Source organism: Capra hircus, chromosome 3 (genome assembly GCF_001704415.2).
Source record: "Capra hircus breed San Clemente chromosome 3, ASM170441v1, whole genome shotgun sequence".
Classification (NCBI taxonomy): domain Eukaryota; kingdom Metazoa; phylum Chordata; class Mammalia; order Artiodactyla; family Bovidae; genus Capra; species Capra hircus.
The window spans coordinates 21,233,184-21,257,486 of NC_030810.1; the positions used below are offsets into that span (position 1 = coordinate 21,233,184).

The following is a 24,303-nucleotide window of genomic DNA, read 5'->3' on the forward strand; positions in this document are numbered from 1 at the left end:
CAGACCACCTGACCTGCCTCTTGAGAAACATATACGCAGGTCAGGAAGCAACAGTTAGAACTGGACATGGAACAACAGACTGGTTCCAAATAGGAAAAGGAATACGTCAAGGCTGTATATTGTCACTCTGCTTATTTAACTTCTATGCAGAGTACATCATGAGAAACGCTGGGCTGGAAGAAGCACAAGTTGGAATCAAGATTGCCGGCAGAAATACCAATAACATCAGATATGCAGATGATACCACCCTTATGGCAGAAAGTGAAGAGGAACTAAAAAGCTTCTTGATGAAACTGAAAGAGGAGAGTGAAAAAGTTGGCTTAAAGCGCAACGTTCAGAAAACAAAGATCATGGCATCTGGTCCCATCACTTCATGGCAAATAGATGGGGAAATATTGGAAACAGTGTCAGACTTTATTTTTTTGGGCTCCAAAATCACTGGAGATGGTGACTTCAGCCATGAAATTAAAAGACGCTTACTCCTTGGAAGAAAAGTTATGACCGACCTAGATAGTATATTCAAAAGCAGAGACATTACTTTGCCAACAAAGGTCTGTCTAGTCAAGGGTATGGTTTTTCCAGTGGTCATGTATGGCTGTGAGAGTTGGACTGCGAAGAAAGCTGAGCGCCGAAGAATTGATGCTTTTGAACTGTGGTGTTGGAGAAGACTCTTGAGAGTCCCTTGGACTGCAAGGAGATCCAACCAGTCCATTCTAAAGGAGATCAGCCCTGGGATTTCTTTGGAAGGAATGATGCTAAAGCTGAAACTCCAGTACTTTGGCCACCTCATGTGAAGAGTTGACTCCTTGGAAAAGACTCTGATGCTGGGAGGGATTGGGGGCAGGAGGAGAAGGGGACAACAGAGGATAAGATGGCTGGCTGGCATCACTGACTTGACGGACGTGAGTCTGAGTGAACTCTGGGAGTTGGTGATGGACAGGGAGGCCTGGCGTGCTGTGATTCATGGGGTCGCAAAGAGTCGGACACGACTGAGCGACTGAACTGAACTGAACTGACAGAAGTCCTCATCTATAGCCCAGGCAAAATGGACAGTTTCTATCTAACTTCACTGAACAGTTTCCAGCTTCCCACACTTGTGCATAACTCAGTCATAGTACCTGTAGCATTTTATTGCACATCTCCCCCTAGACTGTGAACTAGCCGCAGGGCAGAGACTGTCTGATTTACCTCTAGGTCCCCTACCCCTAGCACAGTGCCTGACATGGGGCAAACATTCAATAAATGTTAATGAATGAATGAAAATATCTGAAGTTATTCTGCCCTTAAACTGCTTTAGTTGGACTCCTATTAGCAGACTAAGCACAGTTTGGGTCATTGTTGAGAAGGAGAAAGACCTAAAAGAAAGAAAAGCATGAGCAATGTGATCCAAGCAACAGAAAATATGTTTTAATAGCGAACTAAAAGAAAACATGGCTGTTTAGCCTCCAGAAGAGGAGGCCCAATTTGATTCTAGTTTTTAAGTCTACAAAAGGTTTTCATGAGAAAATCTTGATCTCATCCTCTCTTATAATCAGAGGGAAATTTTCCATATTCATGGAAAGTGGAAAAAGAAGAAACAGCTTAAGTTCAGGCTAGAGGGGCTTAAGATGGAGAGAGAAAAACCAAATCAAGCAGCACTTTTCGAAAGACAATGTCACTGTACTTTTTCACAAGTGAATTGAAGGGGTTTGGCTGAGTATTGTTTTTTTGGGCCATGCTACGCAGTTTGCGGGATTTTTGTAATCTGACCAGGGTCCTCAGCAGTGAGAGCACAGGGTCCTCTGGACTGCCAGGGAATTCCTGGTAGGCACTTTTGTTGAAGGCTGTGCAAAAGGAAATAAACATGCAGCTCTGTTCCTATTTGCTGTGGAGACCAGGTGGGTGAAACAAAAGTCAGGTAAGACTTTTCTAATGAGTCACTGACTCTTTTTTTTTTAGCCACTGACATTAATTGACCTATTGGCACTTTTTGTCATATCGTCCTTTGCAGTCCTGTGATGGAACAATCTAGTACAGGCATACCTCAGAGATACTGCATGTTTGGTTCCAGATCACTGCAATAAATCAAGTCACATAAATTCTTTGGTTTTTGACGCATGTAAAAGTTATATCTATACTATACGGTAGTCTATTAAGTAGGCAATAGCATTATGTCTTAAAAAAACAATGTACATACCTTAATTAAAATGAATCATTAAATTAAATCAATTTAATATTATTAAAATTAATTAAAAATAATAAAATACACTTATTGCTAAAAAATGTTAACCCTCATCTGACAATACACAGTTGCCAAAAACCTTTAATATGTAAGAAATACAATATTTTCAAAGTGCAATAAAATGAGGCATGACTATGTTTCAAATTTTCTTGATGGGACAATGGAAAGAAAGAGAAGGCATATCAGAGTAAGACAGTAGGGAAATGGTCATAAAAATACACCTTCTATAAAACCAATACCTAATTGTATATCAATAATAATTATCAATAGTATTACTATTGGGATTTTCCTGGTGGTCCAGTGGCTAAGACTCCATGCTCCCAATGCACGGAGTCCTGGTTCCATTCCTGGTCAGGGAACTAGATCCTGCATGCCACAACTAAAGAGCTTGTGTGCTGCAACAAAGTGTTCCCATTCTCCAACTTTCTTTACCTCCTTTCTGAAGAGAGAATAAACAGAGCCCCAGTCACGGCATTTGAAGTCTTCAGTATAGTGAAAAGAACACAGGTCTCTGAATCCAACACTAATAGGTTTGGACCAAGCTCTGTCACTTATGAGCTACATGACTTTGGGCAAATCACTCTAATCTTTCTGAGGTCCAGTTTCTTCATCTTTAAATTGGGGTTAAATATCCCCATGTTATAGGATTCAGAGGATTAAATAAATTATAGTGTGTAATACATCTAATATACTCAGCCACAAAGCAGAGACTAGATAAACGTCAGTGTTCTTCTCTTCACACCTCTATACATTATGACCACAATTCATCATTTCAGTTTATTTCCCTTCCTCACCAAATCCATTCCTCTCCCTCACTTCCACCTCTAGACCACTGCCCAAGCTGTTTCTTCTCACAGGAATGAACCTCCTTCAAGGCCTAGCATAAATTTTTCAACCTTCAGGAATCCTTGCTGAACCCCCTTTGGTCATGTTGGGATTGATTTCTCCTACTTTGTTTACATTCTTTACTAGATTTACTAGAGTCAACCTGATTTCAGTTATTTATGTACTTACCTGTCTTGCCAACTACACTGGAGGGAGAAGGCTCTGAAAAGACAATTACTTATAGGAGGGCAGGAAACGTGTTGCTCTCTTCTGTGTATATTTCTCTATACCAGGGTCCTGTATGTAGAAAGAGCTCAATATGTGTTTTTGAATTGAATCTTGCCACCATGGTTTTTCCAGTAGTCATGTATGGATGTGAGAGTTGGACTAGAAAGAAAGCTGAGCACAGAAGAATTGATGCTTTTGAACTGTGGTGTTGGAGAAGACTCTTGAGAGTCCCTTGGACTGCAAGGAGATCCAACTAGTCCATCCTAAAGGAGATCAGTCCTGGGTGTTCATTGGAAGGACTGATGCTGAAGCTGAAACTCCAATACTTTGGCCACCTGATGTGAAGAATTGACTCATTTGAGAAGACCCTGATGCTGGGAAAGATTGAAGGCAGAAGAAGGGGACAACAGAGGATGAGATGGTTGGATGACATTACCGACTCAATGGACATGGGTTTGAGTAAACTCCGGGAGTCGGTGATGGACAGGGAGGCCTGGTGTGCTGCAGTCCATGGGGTTGCAAAGAGTCAGACATGACCGAGCGACTGAACTGAACTGAATCACTGACTGAGAAACTTTACAGAAAGCTCCTGGACTGAATTTCTAAAATTCTGCTCTCACTGCCTGACTTGTTTAACATGCAATTTTTAAAGTATACTAATATTCCTAAACTAAGAGCCACCAATACTCATGCAGTTTGCTTCATTCTATCACCCACTCTTTCAACACTCTCTGGACTCATCTAAAGACATTTCTTCAGGATATAGGAAGACATGGCTGGGAGGACACCACTTCCTCATGGAGGCAGGTGACCCTGAAGAACTGTTCTACCCCATGGGTTAGAACAACAGCCACTGAAACCATATTATAAGGCAAACAGTATTCCAGGCCAGAATACTGGAGTGGGTAGCCTTTCCCTTCTCCAGGGATCTTCTCAACCCAGGGACTGAACCCAGGTCTCCCGCATTGCGGGCAGATTCTTTACCAGCTGAGCCACAAGGGAAGCCCAAGAATACTGGAGTGGGTAGCCTATGCCTTCTCCAGCGGATCTTCCCGACCCACGAATCGAACCGGGGTCTCCTGCATTGCAGGCAGATTCTTTACCAATTGAGCTATCAGGGAAGCCCATAAAGCAAACATGTAGAACCCAAAAGTAGATCTGAATGATTTCTAGCTGCCTCCGTTTCCAAGTCTGTAGAATACATAGTTTTGACATGTCACATATAAAGCACTTAAAACAGTATATGCCACATAATAAGTACTCAATAAATGTTCAATATTTTCTTACAAAGTAGCAGACTGGAAGAAAACAGAGTCCGAATCTTTCACTTTTCATATTATCTCTACCACTGACTCATGTCTTGTCCAGTCTTGTCCCTTCCCCTCTCTGGGCCTCTTCCCATCTGTAAAATGTAAGAAGAACCAGATGTTGCCCAAGCTCCCTGTTCCTTCAATGAGGTATATTTCTGTACAATCACCAAAGAGCCTTCCTGTTCCAGATGGTGAAGCTGCTGGCAAGGAAAAACTGTAGCTGCCGGTTCCCAGAGGAGAGGGGCCAAGGCAAGGTCAGAACAATTGACTGGTAAACCACCTGTGCACCTTCCCCTGTGTGGACTGTAACACATTCAGTGCAGGATCCTGAACAGAACATCACCTCCTTGCCAACAGAACTCACAGCAAAGGCAGGGCAAGAGGCTGAAAACAATAGTAGCAACGACGGATTCTGCCTTGTGCAGGATTCCTGCACTTTCTTACTTTGATGCCTATAATTAGGGCACCATCAATCTAAACTAGGACTCTCTTTAGGCACAAAAAGAAGGAAGAACAAAAAGGCCCACTCTGAACCTGAAAGCTCATAAAACAGAGACCAAAGCGAATATATAAAAATGTCACTGACTCATCTGACTGCACACACTGCAGAGGCCTACTATGTGCCAGGCAGAGGAGGGATGCAACAGACACGGTCCCTTTCCACCAATGTACTCAGAGCACATCGTGGGGGACATGTCCCAAGGTATACTATAATCAGAGCTATATTCAAGGTGTGGGAAGGGGGCAACTAATTCAGTAGTGGGAATCAGAGAAGCTTCAGTGACGGGTTACAGGAGACACAGGCCTTGAAAGATGAAGGTGGGGACTCTAGGAAGAGTGAATAAAGGAACATGCAAGGGAGTACTTGAGGGAAATTTAAAAGAAAAAAGTTTATTTTGCCTGGGCCATAGGGTGCAGGTTCAAGAGAACAAAGAGAAAGAGGACAGGACAGAGATTTGGGAACAGATTATGGAGGGGCTTTTCCATGAGGTCAAGGGTCCAAACTCCATAAGGTAGGCAACAATGCTAGCCAAGGTTTCTGAGCAGAGATATGTTGAGAACATTTCTCAGGAAGATCATATGGGCACCCATGAAAAGTAAAAAGGAACCAAGTTACTAAATTACTATGGGATCTTCATAAGTTTGTGCCAGAACCCAACAGCTCCTGTTCACAGAATTCACTGCCCAGGTTCAACTTCATGCAATCCAAGTTCAAGAGGGGCTCCCTTGTTAGGCCCTATAACCATTGAAATCTGCTAGCATAATAGGCCTCCCAAAGTCAAGAACTCAAGTAGCACTATGGATCACAGAAAGGGAAGAGCTGATGTGGAAGAAGTTGGGGCGAGATCACCAAAGTCTCCAGCTGCCCCAGCTCCACATTAAAAAACAAAACAAAACATCAACCCTCTTTACATTACTTCCAGCCAAGCCTTCTTTAGAGGGGCTGAAGCTAAGGATAGTGGGGCTGAAAGCACTTGGGTCAATGGCTGAAGATCCAGTGAAATAACAGACATGAATTGTCCAGCACAGTGCTGGGCATATGACGACTGGTCACTAAGCACTGACCCAACTTGCAAGGTCAGCTCCCCCTGTAAACCCCACTGAGGCTTCAAAACCTAGGTCACCTTAACTCTTCCCCCAAGGCCTTTCTAACGTCCAAAATGATCTAATTCCTAGAAATCACACTCATTTCACGCACCAAATATTCAGCACCCAATTCATGACAGGTGCCACATTAGGGGACTGCAACTCACCTTCACACTGACCCTCCTGTGCCCTTTTAATAGAAGAGAAGCTAAAGCTCTGGGTGGGAAAAAAACTTGCACAGCTACTAAGTGGCAGATACAGTCTGTCTCCTTAGGGAGTTAGTTTCCAGGCCACCTGTCAGATGGTCAGTGGCAGATCAGAGGCCAGCATGGTGAAGGCACACAGCTAGTTAAGCGGCAGAGGTGAGATCTGAACCCAGGAATGCTTGACCCAAACTCGAGCATTTCCAACATTTCAATCCTGTCACCCACGCTGGCCTCTGATCTGCCACTGACCATCTGAGAAGGTAGCCTGGAAATTCCCTAAGGAGACAGACTGTATCTCACACTATTCTCTCTCCTCACAGGACAGCGACCCACACACATCAGGAACTTTTAAGTGAGAATAGTTCACTTTAAAATAATGGAGTGCACAGATATCAAACATTCCTCACGTGAAAAACTATTCATGACGTTGGACTGCCTGAGCCTTGAGCCCAGCCATATAGCCTGATACGTACCGAGTCTCAAACTGGCCCCTGGCTAAATTCCGACCTCGGACACCTGTCACAACCCAAGCCCTGAACCCAGGCGCCGGTTGAGCCCGGACTGGAGACACGCGATGCGCCCAGAGCTTGTCCCAGACGGAGCCTCAAGGAGAGTCTTAAAGAAGCTGCTTCTTCAGCTGTTCGCCCCCGCCCGGCCGGCAACAGAATAGAATCTGGTCCTGACCTCGGCCCGTTCCGAAAGCCCCGACAGCTCCTTCCCAGGAACAGGACGCATTCACGGGCCGCCTCCCCCCTCCCCCGTGGGCGCCCCATTTTACTCGCAGAGATGTCTCGCTGTCTGGGCTTTACCTCAGCTGACTCCTGGCGGAATACGTCGCTCGCACTCCACCTACAGAACGCTCCCCCGAGAACGCGGAAGAGGCAGTACTAGCCCCGAGGGGCGGGCCCGACCTAAGAGAGGCGTGAGGGGCGGAGCTGCGCCTGCGCCCTGTTGGCTACGCGCTGGGAAAGGGTGGGGACGCACTAAGTAAACTGCTCAGGCCTTCAGGAAGAGGGGCGGGGCGATTGCTGGGGTAGGGGGCGGGGCTTGGCGCCTTCTGACACTACCTTTTCGGACTGGCGGTCAGGAGTCCTGGGAAGCTCCTGGAAGGAGCAGGCCGGGCAAGGAGCAGGTATAATTATATTTACCGAGCGCTTCTGCATGCTTGGGAGGAATACTTTGAATGCTGCCAGTCTTTTTAAAAACGAGAACGAATTCTGTAAACTTTCTTAGAAGGTTTGGGTGCTTGGAAATTTCTTAAAGAGATGGGAATACCAGACCACCCTACCTGCCTCCTGAGAAATCTGTACGTAAGTCAAGAAGCAACAGGTAGACCGGGGACAGACATGGAACAACGGACTGGTTCCAAATTGTGAAAGGAGTACGTCATGGCTATATATTGTCACCCTGCTTATATAACTTATATGCAGAGTACATCATGTGAAACGCTGGGCTGGATGAAGCACAGGCTGGAATCAAGGTTACTGGGAGAAATATCAACCTGAGATATGCAGATGACACCACCCTTAGAGCAGAAAGCCAAGAGGAACTAAAGAGCCTCTTGAAGAAAGTGAAAGGAGAGGGAAAAAGCTGGCTTAAAACTCAACATTCAAAAAAAAAAAAGATCATGGCATCCAATCCCATCATTAATGGCAAATGGATGGGGAAATGATGGAAACAGTGACAGACTTTATTTTCTTTGGCTCCAAAATCACTGCAGATGGTGACTGCAGCCATGAAATTAAAAGATGCTTGCTCCTTGGAAGAAAAGCTATGACCAATCTAGACAGCCTATTAAAAAGCAGAGTCATTATTTTGCCGACAAAGGTCCGTCTAGTCAAAGCTATCGTTTTTCCAGTAGTCATGTATGGATGTGACAGTTGGACCATAAAGAAAGCTGAGAGATGAAGAATTGATGCTTCTGAACTGTGGTGTTGGAGAGAACTCTTGAGAGTGTCTTGGACTGCAGGGAGATCAAATCAGTCCATCCTAAAGGAAATCAATCCTGAATGTTCATTGGAAAGACTGATGCTGAAGCTGAAGCTCCAGTACTTTGGGCACCTGATGTGAAGAACTGACTCATTGGAAAAGACCCTGATGCTGGAAAAGACTGAAGGCAGGAAGAGAAGGAGATGACAGAAGATGAGACTGTTGGATGGCATCACTGACTCAGGACATGAGTTTGAGCAAGCTCCGGGAGTTGGTGGACAGGGAAGCCTGGCATGCTGCAGTCCATGGGGTTGCAAAGAGTTGGACATGACTGAGCAACTGAACTGAACTGAACTGAATGACTCAATAGCCAGATGATCCTGAGTCACTCAGGCTTAGGTTCCAACCAAAGTTCTCAAAATTGCTATGTGCCCATATGGCACCCAAGTTCAGTTAAACAGAGATGAGGGCTCTAGGGGCTCAGAGGAGGAAAGTCTTAGGGAAGGTCCCCCACATCAGATGGAGTTCCAGCCATGCCTGTGGCTCCCTTCACCATACACTCCACACAGCTCCTGGGGGTGGGGCAGTGGGAGAACCAGCAGGAAACAACCTCCAAGAGGCTGCAGTGTTCATGAGGGCCAAGGATGCTGGGGCATCCTTTACTCAGCAGGTGAATGCTGTGATCCAGGGTGGGGCAAATGGCTCGCTTCCCTATTCCCTGCTGCAAATATTTTTATGGCTCCTGAGCCAACAGGAAAACAAAGCCTTATGCAGCCTGGCTGCCCTTCTACATTCAATACACTGCCTCTGCCCAGATCCTCTCTTGCCAAGTTTTGCCCTATGGGGGGCCCTTTTGTATAGCTGAGGCCCCAGCTCTCTCTTTTATCTTCTTTTTCTGTCTAGTATTCTCCAAGCATCCCTCTCTGAATTTCTCAAAGTAGTTTTGTGAGGGCTTTCTGATGTATTCAGACATTCTCATGTAAGGTACAGGTCTTGGCCACACAGTTCTGAGATAAATATACCTTTATATGGTGTATTCCAGAACAACCATGATCCCAGAGTCTGAAGTTTCTGAGTCTAGTAATTGAGGAAGTAGTGAGTGACCTGTCATAGGAGGTGTGCAAGCAAAGCCACGTTTTAGAATGCTGGACTGGGGCCTCCTCTGGTAAGCCAGAAGGGGCTGCAGAGTGGAGGGCCTTAGACACCTACAGCAATCAAAAGAGGGACACTGGGCATCAGGAAGGCAGCCAGGCAACAAATGATTCAACAAGCTATTACATGTCAAGCATTTAGAGTTCTACCTAACACAGGGTGTGTGTTCAGTCGCTCAGTCGTGTCTGACTCTGCAACCCCATGGACTGTAGCCCACCAGGCTCCTCTGCCCATGGGATTTTCCAGGCAAGAATACTGGAGTGGGTTGCTAGTCCCTTCTCCAGGGGAATGTTCCTGACCCAGGGATGGGACCCATGTCTCCTGAGTCTCCTGCATTGGCAGGTGGACTCTTTCCCACTGAGCCACCTGGGAATCCCATACCTAACACATAGTATTTGTTATTATTGTGAATGATCCACAAACTGAGTAACCAGGAGTTTAGAAATCAGTAAGTCCCTTACTCCCACACCTGATCATGAAGGAGATGGGGGAAACTGAGGTTCAGAGGAGAAGAATGTGCCAGAGTATCTTGGGGGCTGGGCTGGGACTCAAACCTAGGTCTCTGCCTCCAAGGAGAGCCACTGCATAAAGCCAGGCTGTCTCCTTCTCAGGGAGAAAGAAGAGCTCTAGGTGGGTCTTTGCTGACTGTTTTAAGAACCAAGCTATTTTTCAACTCTTATCTAGGCAGTTGGGGTAAGGGGCTGTGGAATGATAGCAGGACCTGAGCTAAGAGCTTCAGGTGTCTCCGGGGAATAAACTCAGGAGTCAGCCCATGTCTTGCCACCCCTACTTGGAGCTCTAACCAGCACCCAACAAACAGCCTTCTCTTAAGAAGGCCTTCTTCTGCTCTGATTAAGGTTAGGGCTGTATTTCTGTCCTGTCCCTTAACCCATTAGCTCCAATAGACCACCCAGATTAATAGGATGGGTGACAGTGACCAGTGCCAGGCGCCCTGAGCTGAAACAATGACTCTCCAAAGAGACTTGAGTTCCCCGAAGGTAAGGCCCAGCCCTCCCCGCTCTAAGATTCCTAGCCTAGCCCAGGAATTCTAGGTCGTGAATTCTCAGAGCCCTGGGAAAACCTCAGTGTCTCCACCCTGGGGAGCTGGGCCAGATGTGACCACACCAGCCAGCCGTTCACAAGGCCCAGGATCTCAGGACACAAAGCCCTCCCTACCCCATTCTGACCCAGTTCCTTCCACAGCCTGCCCAGGAGCCATGTGGCACCCAGACCACAGCTTCCCACCAGGCCCTTTAGTTTGCCTCCTTTATTTTACCAAAAATAACAAAGATAAAATTTCCCTCTGTTTCACAAAAAATAGATTGCCCCCATTCCACTCCCCCCACCTTTCATAATCAGCACTGGTAGTAGCCTAGACTCCAACACCCAATATACAATCCTCTTTGGGAGACTCTGACTTCCCCACAGACCCCCAACCCCACGCCAGAATTTCTGGCGAAGCTGCTGAGCCAGTGTTTCCCTTGGGAATTTCTCTGGAGGCAGCTGTCCCAGGTTCAGCTGGCTGGCCCCAGGAGCCCCATCTGTTTCCCCAGAGATCTGGCAGCTGCAGGGCCATGGAGAGGGGCATGATTTTGGAGGCTTGGCTCAGGAGACAACCCCAGCAGACCACAGCAGTGGTGGGGTACTCTGGCATCAGGCTAGAAATCCTTCCTCAAAGCAAAAAACAGCTGTGTTCTGGAGAGAGCTGTCAAACACTCCTTTGGAGTGCCTCTCATCTCCCTGTGTGGCAATCCACAGGCCTGGGGTGAAAGTCAGAACCCCTGGTTTCTACTCCAGCTCCACAAAAGCTTTGCTGGAAGGCCTTGGACAATTTCTCCCACCTCTCTTCTGGTTTCAGTTTCCTCCTGTGTCCACGGATGTTCCTGTAAGTGAGACTGGATGATCCTCAGATTCCTTCTGGTTCTCCATCCTGGCCCCCCAGCCCACCATCTCCAGGACAGGAGGGCCCTGTCCCTGTCTCAATTTTCTCACTTGCAGGGCTGGACATGGAGGTGCTGAGACATAAGTGCTGAACGACCATGCCAGTTTCTCTGTGGATAGCTATGCTCTGAGATCTAACCAGCTGGAATGTCTCAGGGATGGTTGGGAAGGAGGAAGGAGGCAGGTACTTGCAGGATGGGGGCTCTCCAAGCCTGGAAGAGTCTGTTCACAGCTCTGTGGTCCTCAATATCCCAGATGGGAGATAAAGCTCTGGAGTTTCCCAGTTCAAGTTCATTAGCTCTGTGAATTGGAGGATTATCTTCTACTGGGTTTCAGATCCTCACAATCACATCTGGAGATTCAGGGAGCTAGACTGGAGTGTATGATTCCTGATTTAAGGACAGAGGACCTTTGTGGACATGAGGGATCATCCCTGATGCCTAGGAGGCTGTCTTTAACCAGGCCTTCCTGGAGGCAGAGGGATGAGGGAAATGACAGCGCATGAGCATCTCTGGCTGAGCAAATCCGAACCTGTGTCTATGGTGGGCCAGGATTTTAAGTACTCAGGATAGGGCTCCCCTTCCTACCTCCCACCAGCTCCCCAGAACTCATGCTGATGGAAGATGGTGGCTTGGAAGGTTCAAATATGGAGCTACATCTACAACCACAGTTTGTGCACTTAACACACAAGGCCAGGCACACCAAATGGGGTAACTGACTTGTCATCATTCCTAAGTGGTCATGGTCTGAAGGCCCTAGTCCCTACTTCCTTTCATCCATCCATCCATCCATCCATTTACCTAACACTTATGGAGGGCCCATGTGCCAGGAAGGGTCTAAGGCAACTTGCTCTCACAGACACACCCCATAGTCAATATCACACACATACACACAGATACATACATCTCATCTGTGTCCACTCACAGACCAGCTGCTCATGCTCTTGCACCTTTCTTGCCATCACTTCAGCCACATCCACACTCCCAAAATAGGCTTGGGAAGCACCGTGGAAGGGTCAAGTGTCAGAGCAGAAACCCTCTAGACTTCATGCTGGGGGGTTAGCTCTTCCTTTCCTCCTGTCTGCCCGCCTTTAAGCTCTTCCCTTCTCCACTCCCAAGCAGTCAGGAGGACATGTGGGCAGATTCCTGAGAACCAGAAGTTCCGGGGCTTTGGGTGTGTGGAGGGGCTCCAGGGCCTTCAGGTCCCTCTGCCACCAGACTTCTGATGGTCCCCTCCCTGGGACACTCTGTGTTCAGGTGGTCCATCTGACAGTCAACAAGGTCCAGGTCTGGGCTCAGTGACAAATCCGCTCTGTCATCTCCCTCTGCAGAGACACAAGGTGGGGAGGGGTCAGTCAGAGCTCAGTGTACCAGGCAGCCCCTTCCCAAACTACAGGGCCTGGCAACTCTTCTGCCTGAGCCAGGCCCCTGCCTGCCACCATCACCCCCCAACTCCAGGCTGCAGACCTGTGTCTGTAAACTGATACTTGAATGAATTCGCTATTAAAGTACAAAATCCACTGTTAAATGAATTGCGGTCCCCTGATATATCCACTTGGGTATTGGATTTTCTTAAAGAGCCTTTAAACTGAAAGGATCTGAAAACTCACAGAGGCTAGCCCTGGTAGGGGAGGGCAGTGGGGGCTTGGCCTCACCAGTGGCTCCAGCTCCCGCTGGTCTACCAGGCTGAACTCGCGGATGAAGTAATAGAAGTGCTTGTAGCAGGTATTGACATGCGCCTCGGCCCCCATGCTGAGGATGCTGTCAAAGTGGTGGATGTAGACATGTACAAAGACGCGGAAGAGACGGGTCAGGATCTTGGTGCAGACCTGCTGGAAGTTCTTGGGGAAGGGAACTCCTAGGGGGTGGGATGGGCAGATAGATACAGGACATCAGCAACCTTTTGATGAAACTCTGCCCAACCCTGCCCATCCCCCACGCTGCCCAGGATGGCCTCTTTCCCTAGCACACTTCCCTGTGGGAAGCAGAGATCAAGGTTCGCTTTCTCCCGTACTTCCCATTTAATGAAGCACAAAGCTCACTGTGCCTCTCTGCTGCTGAAATACAAATCATCTTCCAATTTCCCCATCACCCTGAACACGACTCTACAGCCTTGTTGGATCACTGACCAACCCTGCTGAGACTATGATGGAAGTTATGCCACAATTCTCTCCAGAAACATGTGCATCTGTAGATGCTTGCATATAACACTGTTGGATGCAATTCCAAGGGGAGTTCATCAATATCTGGGGCACACTTTTTTTGGGGGGGGCCCACTTTTTAAAATATGGGCCTTCAGGATTGAATCCTGTCTTTCCAGCATGGTAGCTGCTCAAAGCCTTTCATAATCTGATCCTGACTTGCCTCTCCAGCTCCACCTGATTCCTTTCCCTTTGCAACATTCACACAGTGGGCCCCAGACCCCAATCCTGAGAATTCCTAAATCTTCAAGAATGAATTCAGATATTTCTCAGTCCTTCAAACATTCAATAACACTAGCAAGAACCTTCCATCTGTGAGCCAGGCCCTGTACTGGGTCTTCTGCACCTTTAGCCTGGTATAATGGATATGGCAGCCACCCTAGCTTTGATAAAACTGAGGTGCATAAACATGGAACCACTTGCCCAAGGCCACGTAACTATTAATTAGTATAGACTGGAGGTGGAATTCAAGCCTTCTTTGCACTGCATCGCAGCACACCTCAAATAAATGCTATAGACCCTGCCAGCGAGAAAGCCCAGGACTTTCTCTGTGAAAAAGGCACGATTTCTGCACAGTCTCCCATCCTCACAGTTGAATTTGAGGCTACACCCTCTTCTCTGCTGTGGCAGAGTCATCCCAGAGTTAAGGCACAGGCATCTGGGATCTCACAGGCCTGAGGGTGAAAACTAAAAGGGAACAAGAGCTCAGACACAGGCCCACACTGACTCACCCCACTCCATGAGGCCCTTCCCCTTCCTCACTGCTCTCGGGTGGGGCTGAGCCCTGTCTCCCTGTGAGCTCTTCCAGGCCCAGCCCAGGTCCCTCAGACTTGTCCCCCACATCTAGACTTGGGGTCCTGGGTCCCATGAGACCTGAGCAAGTTCTGAGTACCTCCTGATTCAGTGCATTTTCCGTCTCTCCGCCTGTTTCCTCCCATGTGAAATGAAGATACCTGGGTTGCACATGATAGTGCAGGAAAGGGCAGGCCACCAAATGGGGAGGGGTGTGGGTGGTGATTTGTGACTCAAGGCCCTCAGCATTCAGACTTCTCCCCTCTGGGCCTGACCACCCTGGCCCACCCATCTCTGATTCCCATAACCTTAACAAAGATGCGCAGGAGGCCAGGTAGGGCGGGCTGCAATGATGAACACAAGGTCATGCCCACTTAGTTTCTAAGCCAACGCCTCCTCTTGCTGCCCTTGAGTGAGGAAACAGGGCCAGGATGATGTCACTCATCTCCCCTTCCCACCCTCACCCTTCCAGGCTGCCCAGCTGAGCTAAGACAAGGCTCCCTGACTGGCTTGAAATGGAAAAATTCTGCCCTGAGGGCCCACTGCAGTGGAGATACTGTCTGGCCCCCAGTCCAGATCGCCTTTCCTTTCCTGGGGCCAGGAGTCAGAAAAGACTCCCAAGCCACAGCAAGTCATATTAGCTCGAACAGGGTGACTTGCTAGGAGCACCTTGAGGCACTTGTTCTGGACGATTCTGAGAATCATCATGGTCTTGCTTGGGTGGTCCCTGGAGGGACACTCGAGCTTCAGACAAAAAGAGGCCTCAGAAAAAACAAAACAAAACGCAAAAAAAAGGAGCCTGACCTGCCTGCCAGGCGAGACTCACCTACGCGCGTGGGAAAGACATCCTCGTCGTTGATGAGGCCTTCGATCCAGTCCATGAGCAGCGCCATGTAGCGCGGCGCCGAGAGCTTGGCCGGCCGCCGGTACTGGCGCTCGTCCTGCCAGCGGTACTCGTAGCGAGGCCCACCGGCCATGACCGGGCAGCTGGTCTCGTTGCAGCGCTCGGCCATGGTGCCGTAGATGAGGTTTATGCGGTTGAAGAAGTCCACCACGTGCACGGCGATCCAGTCATCTATGTTCTCGCCGGGCGGCAGCCTCACCACGCTGCGCAGGTCCAGGCCAGACTTGAGCGACGCCTGCGCCTTCTTATACAGCTCAAAGCGCTGCGTGCCCGGCTCAAAGCGCTTCCGCGGCCTGAACGTCTTGTCCTTGGAGAACACCTGCTTCAGGCACAGCGCCATGGCCGGGATGGGCCAAGGGTCCAAGGGCAGGACCTGCGGATTCCCTGCCAGGGCCAAGGGCAGAGGGGAGCATGGTCGTCAGGTCCTTACCAAATGGACTTGATTTCCGCCACATCCTGCCTCTTACCTCTTGACTTTTGGCCTGGAGTTCTCAGCTTGGAATCTAAATCCTCCTCTTCCCTTCAATCCGGTATCCTGCCCTATTGCTAGCTCCGCTGGTTCCCCCTGCCAAGCTTTCCACAGCCCTCCCACCTTTTTTCTTTCTTCTCCACTTTCATTGTGTCTCAGAGAGGGCTGGGCCTAGGCTCCAAACAGGTGCTCCTCAGACTTGCTGCGGACTATTAGAGTTGGCAGAGGCTCCTGCAGGAGGCAGGGGCCTGGGTGAAATAATCTCTGGGGAACTCACGGGCCAGTTGGTACAGCGTGGGAGAGCCTGCCGGCATTGTGCTGAGGGTAGAGGGGGGGAGCCCCCACCCTTGGCTTCCTCTGGGATATCCCGTAGTCCATCCGGCCACCGGGGATTCCCAGGGAGCAGGAGGGACTTTTCTACCAAAAATGTCCTTTCCTTTTACTACCCTGAAAGGAAAGAGCTCTCAGATGGCCAGCTGGGTGGCCTCTGAATGTGACTGCAGGCACTGGAGGAGAGGGGGAGGGTGGCAAGTCTAGAAGGGCACCACTTCCTCCAACAGTGGCTGGAGATCTTTTCTCCCAAGCCTGCCTCTCCAGCCTGAAACCCAAACCAGAACAAGCCACTGGCCCCTCCCTCTGCACCTGACATGCAGTAGACGTTCCTAGAGCTCCTACTATGTGCCTGGCACTGGGAGGCAGGAAAATGCAGTCACATCACCCAGTTGGGACCATCCAGAATTCAGAATTTGCTTTGCTTTTTAGAATTGAAGGATCTCAGATGCAAAACAGCCTTTGGGGATGATGATAAGAGTGCTAGGCTTTGAGGCAGGAGACCTGGGTTCTAATGTCATCCATCATTGCTGGGTGACCCCTGCGGCAGGGAGGGATTTGGACCATGCAGTTTCCTGGGTCACTCATAGGCCAAGTTCCTGGGACTTCCAGGGTAATCACTTCATTTTCCCGTGAGTGCTTGTGCTCTTGGGAAATGCAGGGACCCAGGTACCCACTGGAATTTAGCCACATGAACTGTGATCCTGACCCCAGACCAAGCACTAAGGCTGAGAGTAGGCTAAGCACTCAGCTTTGGCTCCAGGCTGAACTCTGACCTGGGCCTGACCTTGGTCAATTTGAGTCCTGAACTCTAACCCAGACTAAGCCTTAAAAAGAGCCACAAAGGCCTTGACACAAACACACCTTGACCTCAGAGCTCACACTGGAGTATTTTCCTTTCTCACATCTCGAGTAATACTGGGTCAGGTTTGGGGAAAGGAGGGTGGGAACAAGGTGACAACTGGGTGTAACCAAAGGCACATGTGGGTTGTCACGTCAGACATGTCAAGCTAGTGGAGAAGTTTGAAACAAGGATTCCTCTCTGTGCACATAACACACAGCCAGAAGGGCAGAAGTCAAGTAAAATGAGAGGAGTTTGGAGAGCAGGGGCAGGTCTCCCCACAGGATCTTGTCTTGAAAAAATCCTCTAAGATGTGGCAGGTCATCCATCTGCTACCCCTCAATTTCTCACCCAAAGAAGTCCTCAGTGTGGGACCCAAGCTTCCTGACCCTAGATATTTCCATACTTCACATGCCCCTGCATCTAAATTCTGCTTGGGGAACTTTTTCCTGTGGGTTCCTTGGGGAACCCATCCAGTGGTTAGGACTCTGCGCTTTCAATGCAAGGGGCGTGGGTTCGATCTCTGGTCAGGGAACTAAGATCTTACACATTATGTGGCATGGCCAAGGAAATTTTTTTTAAAAGAAAAAAAGAAAAGAAATTCACCTTATTCTTAGGGCAGGAGCTTCCAAAATCACACTACAATTAGTTGGGTCCCTGGGCTCTCCACCTTTGCACATACCCCCTCACTGACAGCTACCAACAAGCCTACTCTTGCATTCAACATCTCATCCTAGCTTTCTTGCCCCACTTCCCTAGAGCCACCACTCTGGGCTTCTTCCTGATCCATGAACAGTTCCCCAACTCCTGCTTCTGTATGTTTTCTTACACTGATCCCTGGGCTTAACTCCCGCCCTCAAGTTGAACACTGCCTCCTCCCATAGCCTCCTCTACTGCACCCAGATCTCTTTGTCCTTGGGTGGAGACTACTCTTTGGTCATTTTGTCCTCCACCGGCTTCACCTCCCAGCCTAGGTCAGGCCTGGTACATACTGGATGCTCAGGCTTTGTGGAAAGCTCAAAAGCAAGAATCATCTAGTTGAAATAGCCCTGAGAAATCAACTGGCCCAACTCACTTCTTGAATGGATGAGGAAACTGAGGCCCCATAAGAGGACTTTAGGAGCCTGGGTTCACACAGCAAGTCACAAGCAGGGGATCTCCAGTGGCACAATGGGACACTGGGGTAAGGTGGAGCATGACAACTGGTCAAGGGCCATTTTCCTGCCCTAGCTGCGTGCTGCTGGTCTGGTAGAGATAAGGAGAAATGAGGGGAGTGAAGGAAAAGGGGAGCATCTTCCCATCCACTAGACCAACTTAATTCCTGCTCCCCTGACACACTGTGCCTCCCCCACACTCCACAGCAACTTGGGTGTCCTAACCAGGGAGCTAGGGTCCCACCTTCTTGCTGCAGAATGTTAATGCCTGGGTCTTTCCTGGGGGAAATGAAAGCTTGTGAGGGAGAGAACATGGATAGACGCCCTTGTATCCAGGCCACTTGTCTGTTTTCACTTCCCACTCTCATCCCTTTCAGTTCAGTTCAGTTCAGTCGCTCAGTCGTGTCGGACTCTTTGCGACCCCATGAATCGCAGCACGCCAGGCCTCCCTGTCCATCACCAGCTCCCGGAGTTCACTCAGACTCGCGTCCATCCAGTCAGTGAGTCTCTTATCTCACAGAATCTCTGTCCCCTCCCTGGAACCACGGCTATTCCCCCTCTTGGGCCCCGTTTCCTAACTCTGGATGTCCTTTCATTCCTAAAGTGGCCAGTGATGGCTCACTCCCTGGGTGGGCATCTGGGTTTCCCAAATAAAGGCCACAGAGGAGCCCTGCCTGCTTCTGACACTCAGCCCCCTGCCAGGGCCACACCTGCCACTCCTCCAGTCCTGACCCAGGATCTTGGCCTCAGTTGGAAACCAGAATCCAGCCTAGAGTAGAGCGATGTGTATTAGCGAGGTAGGGGTGGGCGGGACCGCTGAGAGCAGAAATCCAAGAGAATAGTCGAGGCGAGGACTCCGAGCTCCTCCCCGTGGCGCTCGGCCACCCACGACCACTCCTCAACCTCTCCCAGAACACCTGACGCCACCGTCTCCCCAGCCCAGCTGCCGGGACAGATGGATCGTAGGACCCAGAAGAGCAGGCCTGAAATTTCCGCCTGCGAAGACACGCCCTCTTCAAGCGACGCGCCCCTACCCCACCCTGACTTTCCAGCTCCGAGTCCCGGACCCCGGAACCAGGGTTGTGGGCAGCCTGCTCCGGGCGCAGGTCGCCTGGGGATGGTGCCAGGCCGGGACAGCCGAAGAAATGAAAGTGGAAGAGAGGCTGGGCTGTGTGCGCGGCGGGGCGCCGGGGGATCTCACTCACGGGGTCCGCCGGGTGGGTTAGCGCAAGTCCTCTCTGGTCGCGGAGTCACATCCCCAGCGCGTGGTCCTCTCCTCCCGCCTGTTCCCGGCCGTGCAGGTCTTCTCGCGTGTCCGCCTGCCTGCCCCGCCGAACCCGCTGTCGCCCTCCGCCCCCAAGGCGACGCCAGCTCCGCCCAGGCCCTCCCGGCCCCGCCACGCTGCGGCCAAGGGGCGGGGAAGGGGCGGGGAGAGAGGACCCCCCCTCCCAATACCTTCGCCTTTCCGGAAAGTCCATATCGCTCCCCCAGCTTCCCAGGACCAAAGGACTAAGAGCTGGTTCTCTTAGGGTCAAGGAGGCAGCCTCAGTTTCCTTGACTGTAAAATGGGGACAAACCCATTTTATCCAGCTCTGTCTGGAGCTGGATAATGGTGGTTTCCTTGCCCTCCTGGAATCTTCTGTGTTTCCCTTGTCGCTGAGCTCAATTAGAGATCAGATCTGCCATCCACTCCCATACCCTCAGCTCCTGGCAGAGTGCCTGGCACACAGCAGGCACTTAATACCCATTTGCTGAATGAATGACCGAACGCCTGGGGAACCATTACCTCAGCACTCAAAGGACTGGCTCCCAAGAGTGCTCAGATCAGACTTTCACCTCACCCACCAGCTCTGGGGTTTTGGCTCAGGCTGGGCAGATACTCCTCACTCCTGGGCCAAGTCATCCCATTCCCACCCTTTGCCCCCACCCACCCACATTTTTGTTCCAGCTATTCCCACTTTGGAGCATCTTTTTTCCTTCCTTTCTTCTAATCAGATCCAAACCCCTCAAGAGTTGTTTTGCATCCCCTACTTTTCTACCTGGGTTCTTTTCCCTGCAGAAGCACAGAATGCACTCTGTGGGTCCCAGGCCCAGGGACCAGTAGGCAGGCTCTTCCCTGGGGGGAAGGAAGGGTGGGGGCCTTCTACAGTAGAAGGGCCAAGGCAGACAGATGGGCTGCAGAAATTACTCTGGAGGGGTGCTGGAGGTGAGCAAGTGGGGAGAGGGGCAGGAGGCATTTACATGGCACAGATACCCCACTGGGCTCCTCTTGTGTCTGGAACGTCTGCTTGCTGGATGGCATAAGAACACACTGGATTCTTAAAAATGAACTAAAGATTCTTCTTTTTGGTTGGATACCTATTTTTGCCCCAGTCTAAAGCTGCCACTCTCTTTTTTCCCCAATATCTGAGTCTCAACTCTGCCCCAGATCCTCTATAAGCGAACATTGGCATGTTCTAGTGTATGGAGGAGGAATTCAAACCTAGTCCTTCATTTGTTTGATATCATGATTAATACCCTTTACTGAATGTGACTTTGTGCACTGAGAACGGGGAGATCAGGTGATGGAGCTGACCCAGTGGTGACCTTAGGTGCTAATGGGTCAGCCCGGAGTGCGGTGGGAGACCAACACACAGAGATAACACAAGGTCAGAGCTCAGCCATCCAGATGTGAGAACTTGGTTATGGACTGACAGTGAGTGAGCACTTGGTAAGCGTGGCATTACCAGCAGGAAACACATGGAATACCCAAAGAAGTGGCTGCTCCGAGGAGAGTTTAAAGAAGGCAGTATTTAGAGCCATAGCCAGGGTGTAGGAAAACCACAAGGACTGCGCATCACAAAAGGACTAGCAGCCATTTGCTGTCTGCCCAAGGCTGGAGGGGTGCTGGGAGGGAGAGGTGAAAGTGGGAGCCCTGAGGATGGTACTGCTGACCAGATTTGTGGCCTGAGCTCCACCGGCATACCTTGCCTACAACAAATTGTACCTCGAAGGACTGGGGGTGAAAAGGGGCCTCACTTCCCTCCATCTGATTTCTCGGAAGATTTCCCCATTGGCCAAATCCTACCAGAGAAGCCAAGGACAAGGAAACCAGTTGATGTAGCCCATAGAGGTCAGCCTCCTGGAACCCAGAGCTGGGAGGAGGAGGGTAGGGAGTACAGAAGATTCTTGGCATGTGGGCCCAGGGACTTTGACTTTACAAGGGAAATAGAAACTGCTTGTGCTTTCCTTTATCATTCAGTTCTAAATATTTCATAATTTCATTGTCATTTCCTCTTTAACCCATGGATGATTTAGAAGTGTGTGTTTTAGCTTCTCAACCTATGGGAGGTTTATATTTTTCTTGTTGACTTCTAATTATATTTCACCGTGGTCAGAGATCATGGTCTGTAAGATTCTTTGGAATGTGATGTGACTCCCTCTGTGGCTTTATACATGGTCATTTGCTGTACCTCTGAGCTGGGTTTTATGAGATAGGCAGGAGTTTGCTTGGTAAAGAGTGAAAAGCACAGAATCTTAAATTGTGGGAAATTTAGATGATCCATTTTGAAGAAACTTCAGAGGCTCCCAGCTTATCCACAAAGCCCCTGGGTGTCTGCCTCAATACAAACCAACAGGCTGGCATGTGGGATGGGAGGCACGTGGAAGGATTGGGAGAAGCCAGAGATAGCCCAGATCCTGCAAACACCTGTACACCCTTCCTGTGGCTCTCAGTCTGGGCTCAAGATACTCTATTCTTCTAGGAGGCCCTGTTGGGGCTGAGAAAACTCAGACCTTGGAGAACAAGGTCCTGGCTTTACTGTGTATTAGCTGTGTGTCCTTGGGGTACTCCAGCCCTCTTTGATGGCATGCTGAAACACCACAGCACTGCGTATTGACACAGGACAGGCACGGTTTCCTGACACTGTGTCCTGAGTATGACAAGTCCTCACCTAAGGCCATCTCTGAAGCTTGGCAGGAGTCAGCAAGGACCTGGTTGAGGAAATATCCTCTTCCATTGCACAGCCCAGGCTTCTCAATGGGGGAGTCAAGTGGCAGTGGAGTGGTATCCAGACCTGGGCTCCTGCCCTGCTATGTCTGTCTGGGAAAGCCTCTGCCACTCTCTGGGCGTCAGCTCTCCCCTATCTTCCAGCCACAAAAGCATCTTCCAGCCATACCTTTCCAAGTGCCTTATCAAGACCAGCTTCCCGTTCCTGCCTCTGTGGGCCTGTACCCAGTGACTCCGTTGATATGGAGTGACCTCCTCATGGGAATCCCCAGCCTGTCCTATGCCAGGAAATGGTCCCCCCCCAATACCACACTCCTCCAAGAATGAGCAATAGTATCCCCAGTTCACCCCACCAGGCATCTGACTGTTTCTATAGCCTGATGGAGCTCACCTTCTCCTCACTAGCCCAAGAAAATGTTTCTATTTCCGTTTCTGTCCCTCTCTGCCCAGAAGGCAGAAACTCCCATCCTGAGTCTTTCCTCCTGGCACATTGAGGAAAAAGCAAAGGACATTCCTATGGTGTGTATGCATGCTAAGTCACTACGGTTGTGTCTGACTCTTTGCGAACCTATGGACCATAGTCTGCCAGGCTCCTCTATCCATGGGATTCTCCAGCCGAAAATGCTGGAGTGGGTTACCCTGCCCTCCTCCAGGGAATCTTCCCAACCCAGGGATCGAACCCATGTCTCTTATGTCTATCTGCACTGGAAGGCAGGTTCTTTACCACTAGTGCCCCTTGGGAAGCCCACCTCTCATGGCAGTAAGAGGAATTATGGTTGGACTTCCTTTAGTTTGAGGAAGACAGGGTTCAAGGGAATGTGATGGGGAAAGACAAGGTTGAGAAGCATGTACATCAAAATTCTGTGTGACCTCTCTGAGCCTATTTCTGCTTCCCTGGTGGCTCCGTGGTAAAGAATCCCCCTGCAATGCAGGAGATGTGGGTTCAGTCCCTGGGTTGGAGAAGGAAATGGAAAACCAGTCCACAGTTCTTGCCTGGGAAATCCCATGGACAGAGGAGCCTGGTGAGTCCAGGGAGTTGCAAAAGAGTTGAACACGACTTAGTGACTTACAACAACAGTAGTAAAAATATACCTCCCACGGAAGAGCTGTGAGGATCAGACGTGCTAGTCCTTATAAACAGCAGCGCACTTTAGCCAGTCTTTCTGGGAGTGCTGTCTTCAAGCACCCTGCAGGCCTATGTGCAGAAGAGGGATTGCACTCGTTTCTGTGATACTGGAAGGTGGGGCAGAGGCCAGGACAATACAGAGAGACACTTGGCACATCAGAGCTGTCCAACCATGCTGCCTAGATGGCTGCACTGACTTCTCTGGAGGGACGTGTGTAAGCAAAATTGGCATAGCACACCCACCACCCCTCACCATGTGACACGGGCTTCAGAGGGCTCCAGTCCCTTAGAAGAGCAGGAGGGCCCTCTTGACTCTTGAGAACCTTCTTCTGTGCTCCAAGGTCCTCCTCCTTCCCAGCTTTCCACCCACCTCTTGAGTTGGAGGCATCACCCTTGCCTCTCTGGATTTCAGGTCTTTCATTTTGGGAAGGAGATCTCTAGAGGCTGCGGCAGAAGCCTAGGGTGCATAAGGGCCTTAGGACAATTTCACAGCTCCCTCCCCGCTCCCTCGAACCTGACTCCCACCAAGGCCCTGCTAGGCATTGCCCCATCCTCCAGCTGCACACTCTCCAGTCATTTGGGTTAGTTCTCAGCTCAGGAGTGTTTCAGGAGTGGAGGTGACAGTTGGGGGTTGGGGGGAGGTTCACCAGTATCCCAGGCTCAGTCTTCCATACAGCCCACCACGAAGCCGGCACAGGAAGTTCTGTCTAACCCGATCCGATCCTCTGCCACAGTGGAACCTCACATTGAGCCTCCAAGGCTGCCTGCCTGGAGTATGATACCAGTTCAAGGCCCTTCTCCTACAGGAAAGCCTCCTCCGCCTGCCCCCGTCCCCGTGGCATTTTCTTCCTTCTGCAGCATCCTGTCTCCAAGTGTGTTCGGGAACACCTGCCTCAGAGCTGCCAGTGGGGATGGGGGTTCCTTACAAAAAACCCATCTGATTCTGGCTAGGAAGCTGTCAGTTATAGGAAGGAGTGGGAATAGAGGAACAAGTGAAATGACACTGGGGGATGAAATCAGCAAAATCCAGAATGAGGAAAATTCTATAAGACAGATTCTCAGTAAATAAATGGCAAGAAAACAAGAGACGAGTGGGGAAC

General features: G+C 49.9%; 2 protein-coding genes across 6 annotated transcripts in view; both read right to left on the reverse strand.

Annotated features, from left to right (window-relative positions):
- MKNK1 (MAP kinase interacting serine/threonine kinase 1) overlaps nt 1-7,301 on the reverse strand; it is a 45,349-nt gene extending 38,048 nt beyond the window's left edge. For 3 of the 4 annotated variants that reach the window (XM_018043789.1, XM_018043783.1, XM_013962884.2), the window contains exon 1: nt 7,187-7,301. The gene's annotated coding sequence lies outside the window, so the exon portion shown is untranslated. The remainder of the gene's footprint in view (nt 1-7,186) is intronic. The other variant, XM_018043777.1, reaches the window with a different exon arrangement.
- On the reverse strand, nt 10,711-19,474 carry MOB3C (MOB kinase activator 3C). Of its 2 annotated transcripts, XM_018043797.1 has the most exons (4): nt 19,295-19,474; nt 15,218-15,679; nt 13,054-13,256; nt 10,711-12,723 (listed from the first exon to the last, which is right to left on the reverse strand). In XM_018043797.1, exons 2-4 carry the CDS (start codon nt 15,633-15,635, stop codon nt 12,694-12,696), a joined length of 651 nt encoding a protein of 216 aa, XP_017899286.1. In that variant the 5' UTR covers nt 15,636-15,679; nt 19,295-19,474; the 3' UTR covers nt 10,711-12,693. The 2 variants fall into 2 exon arrangements, with proteins under 2 accessions (XP_017899286.1, XP_005678559.1); XM_005678502.3 differs by lacking the exon at nt 19,295-19,474 and having other exon boundaries at nt 15,218-16,950.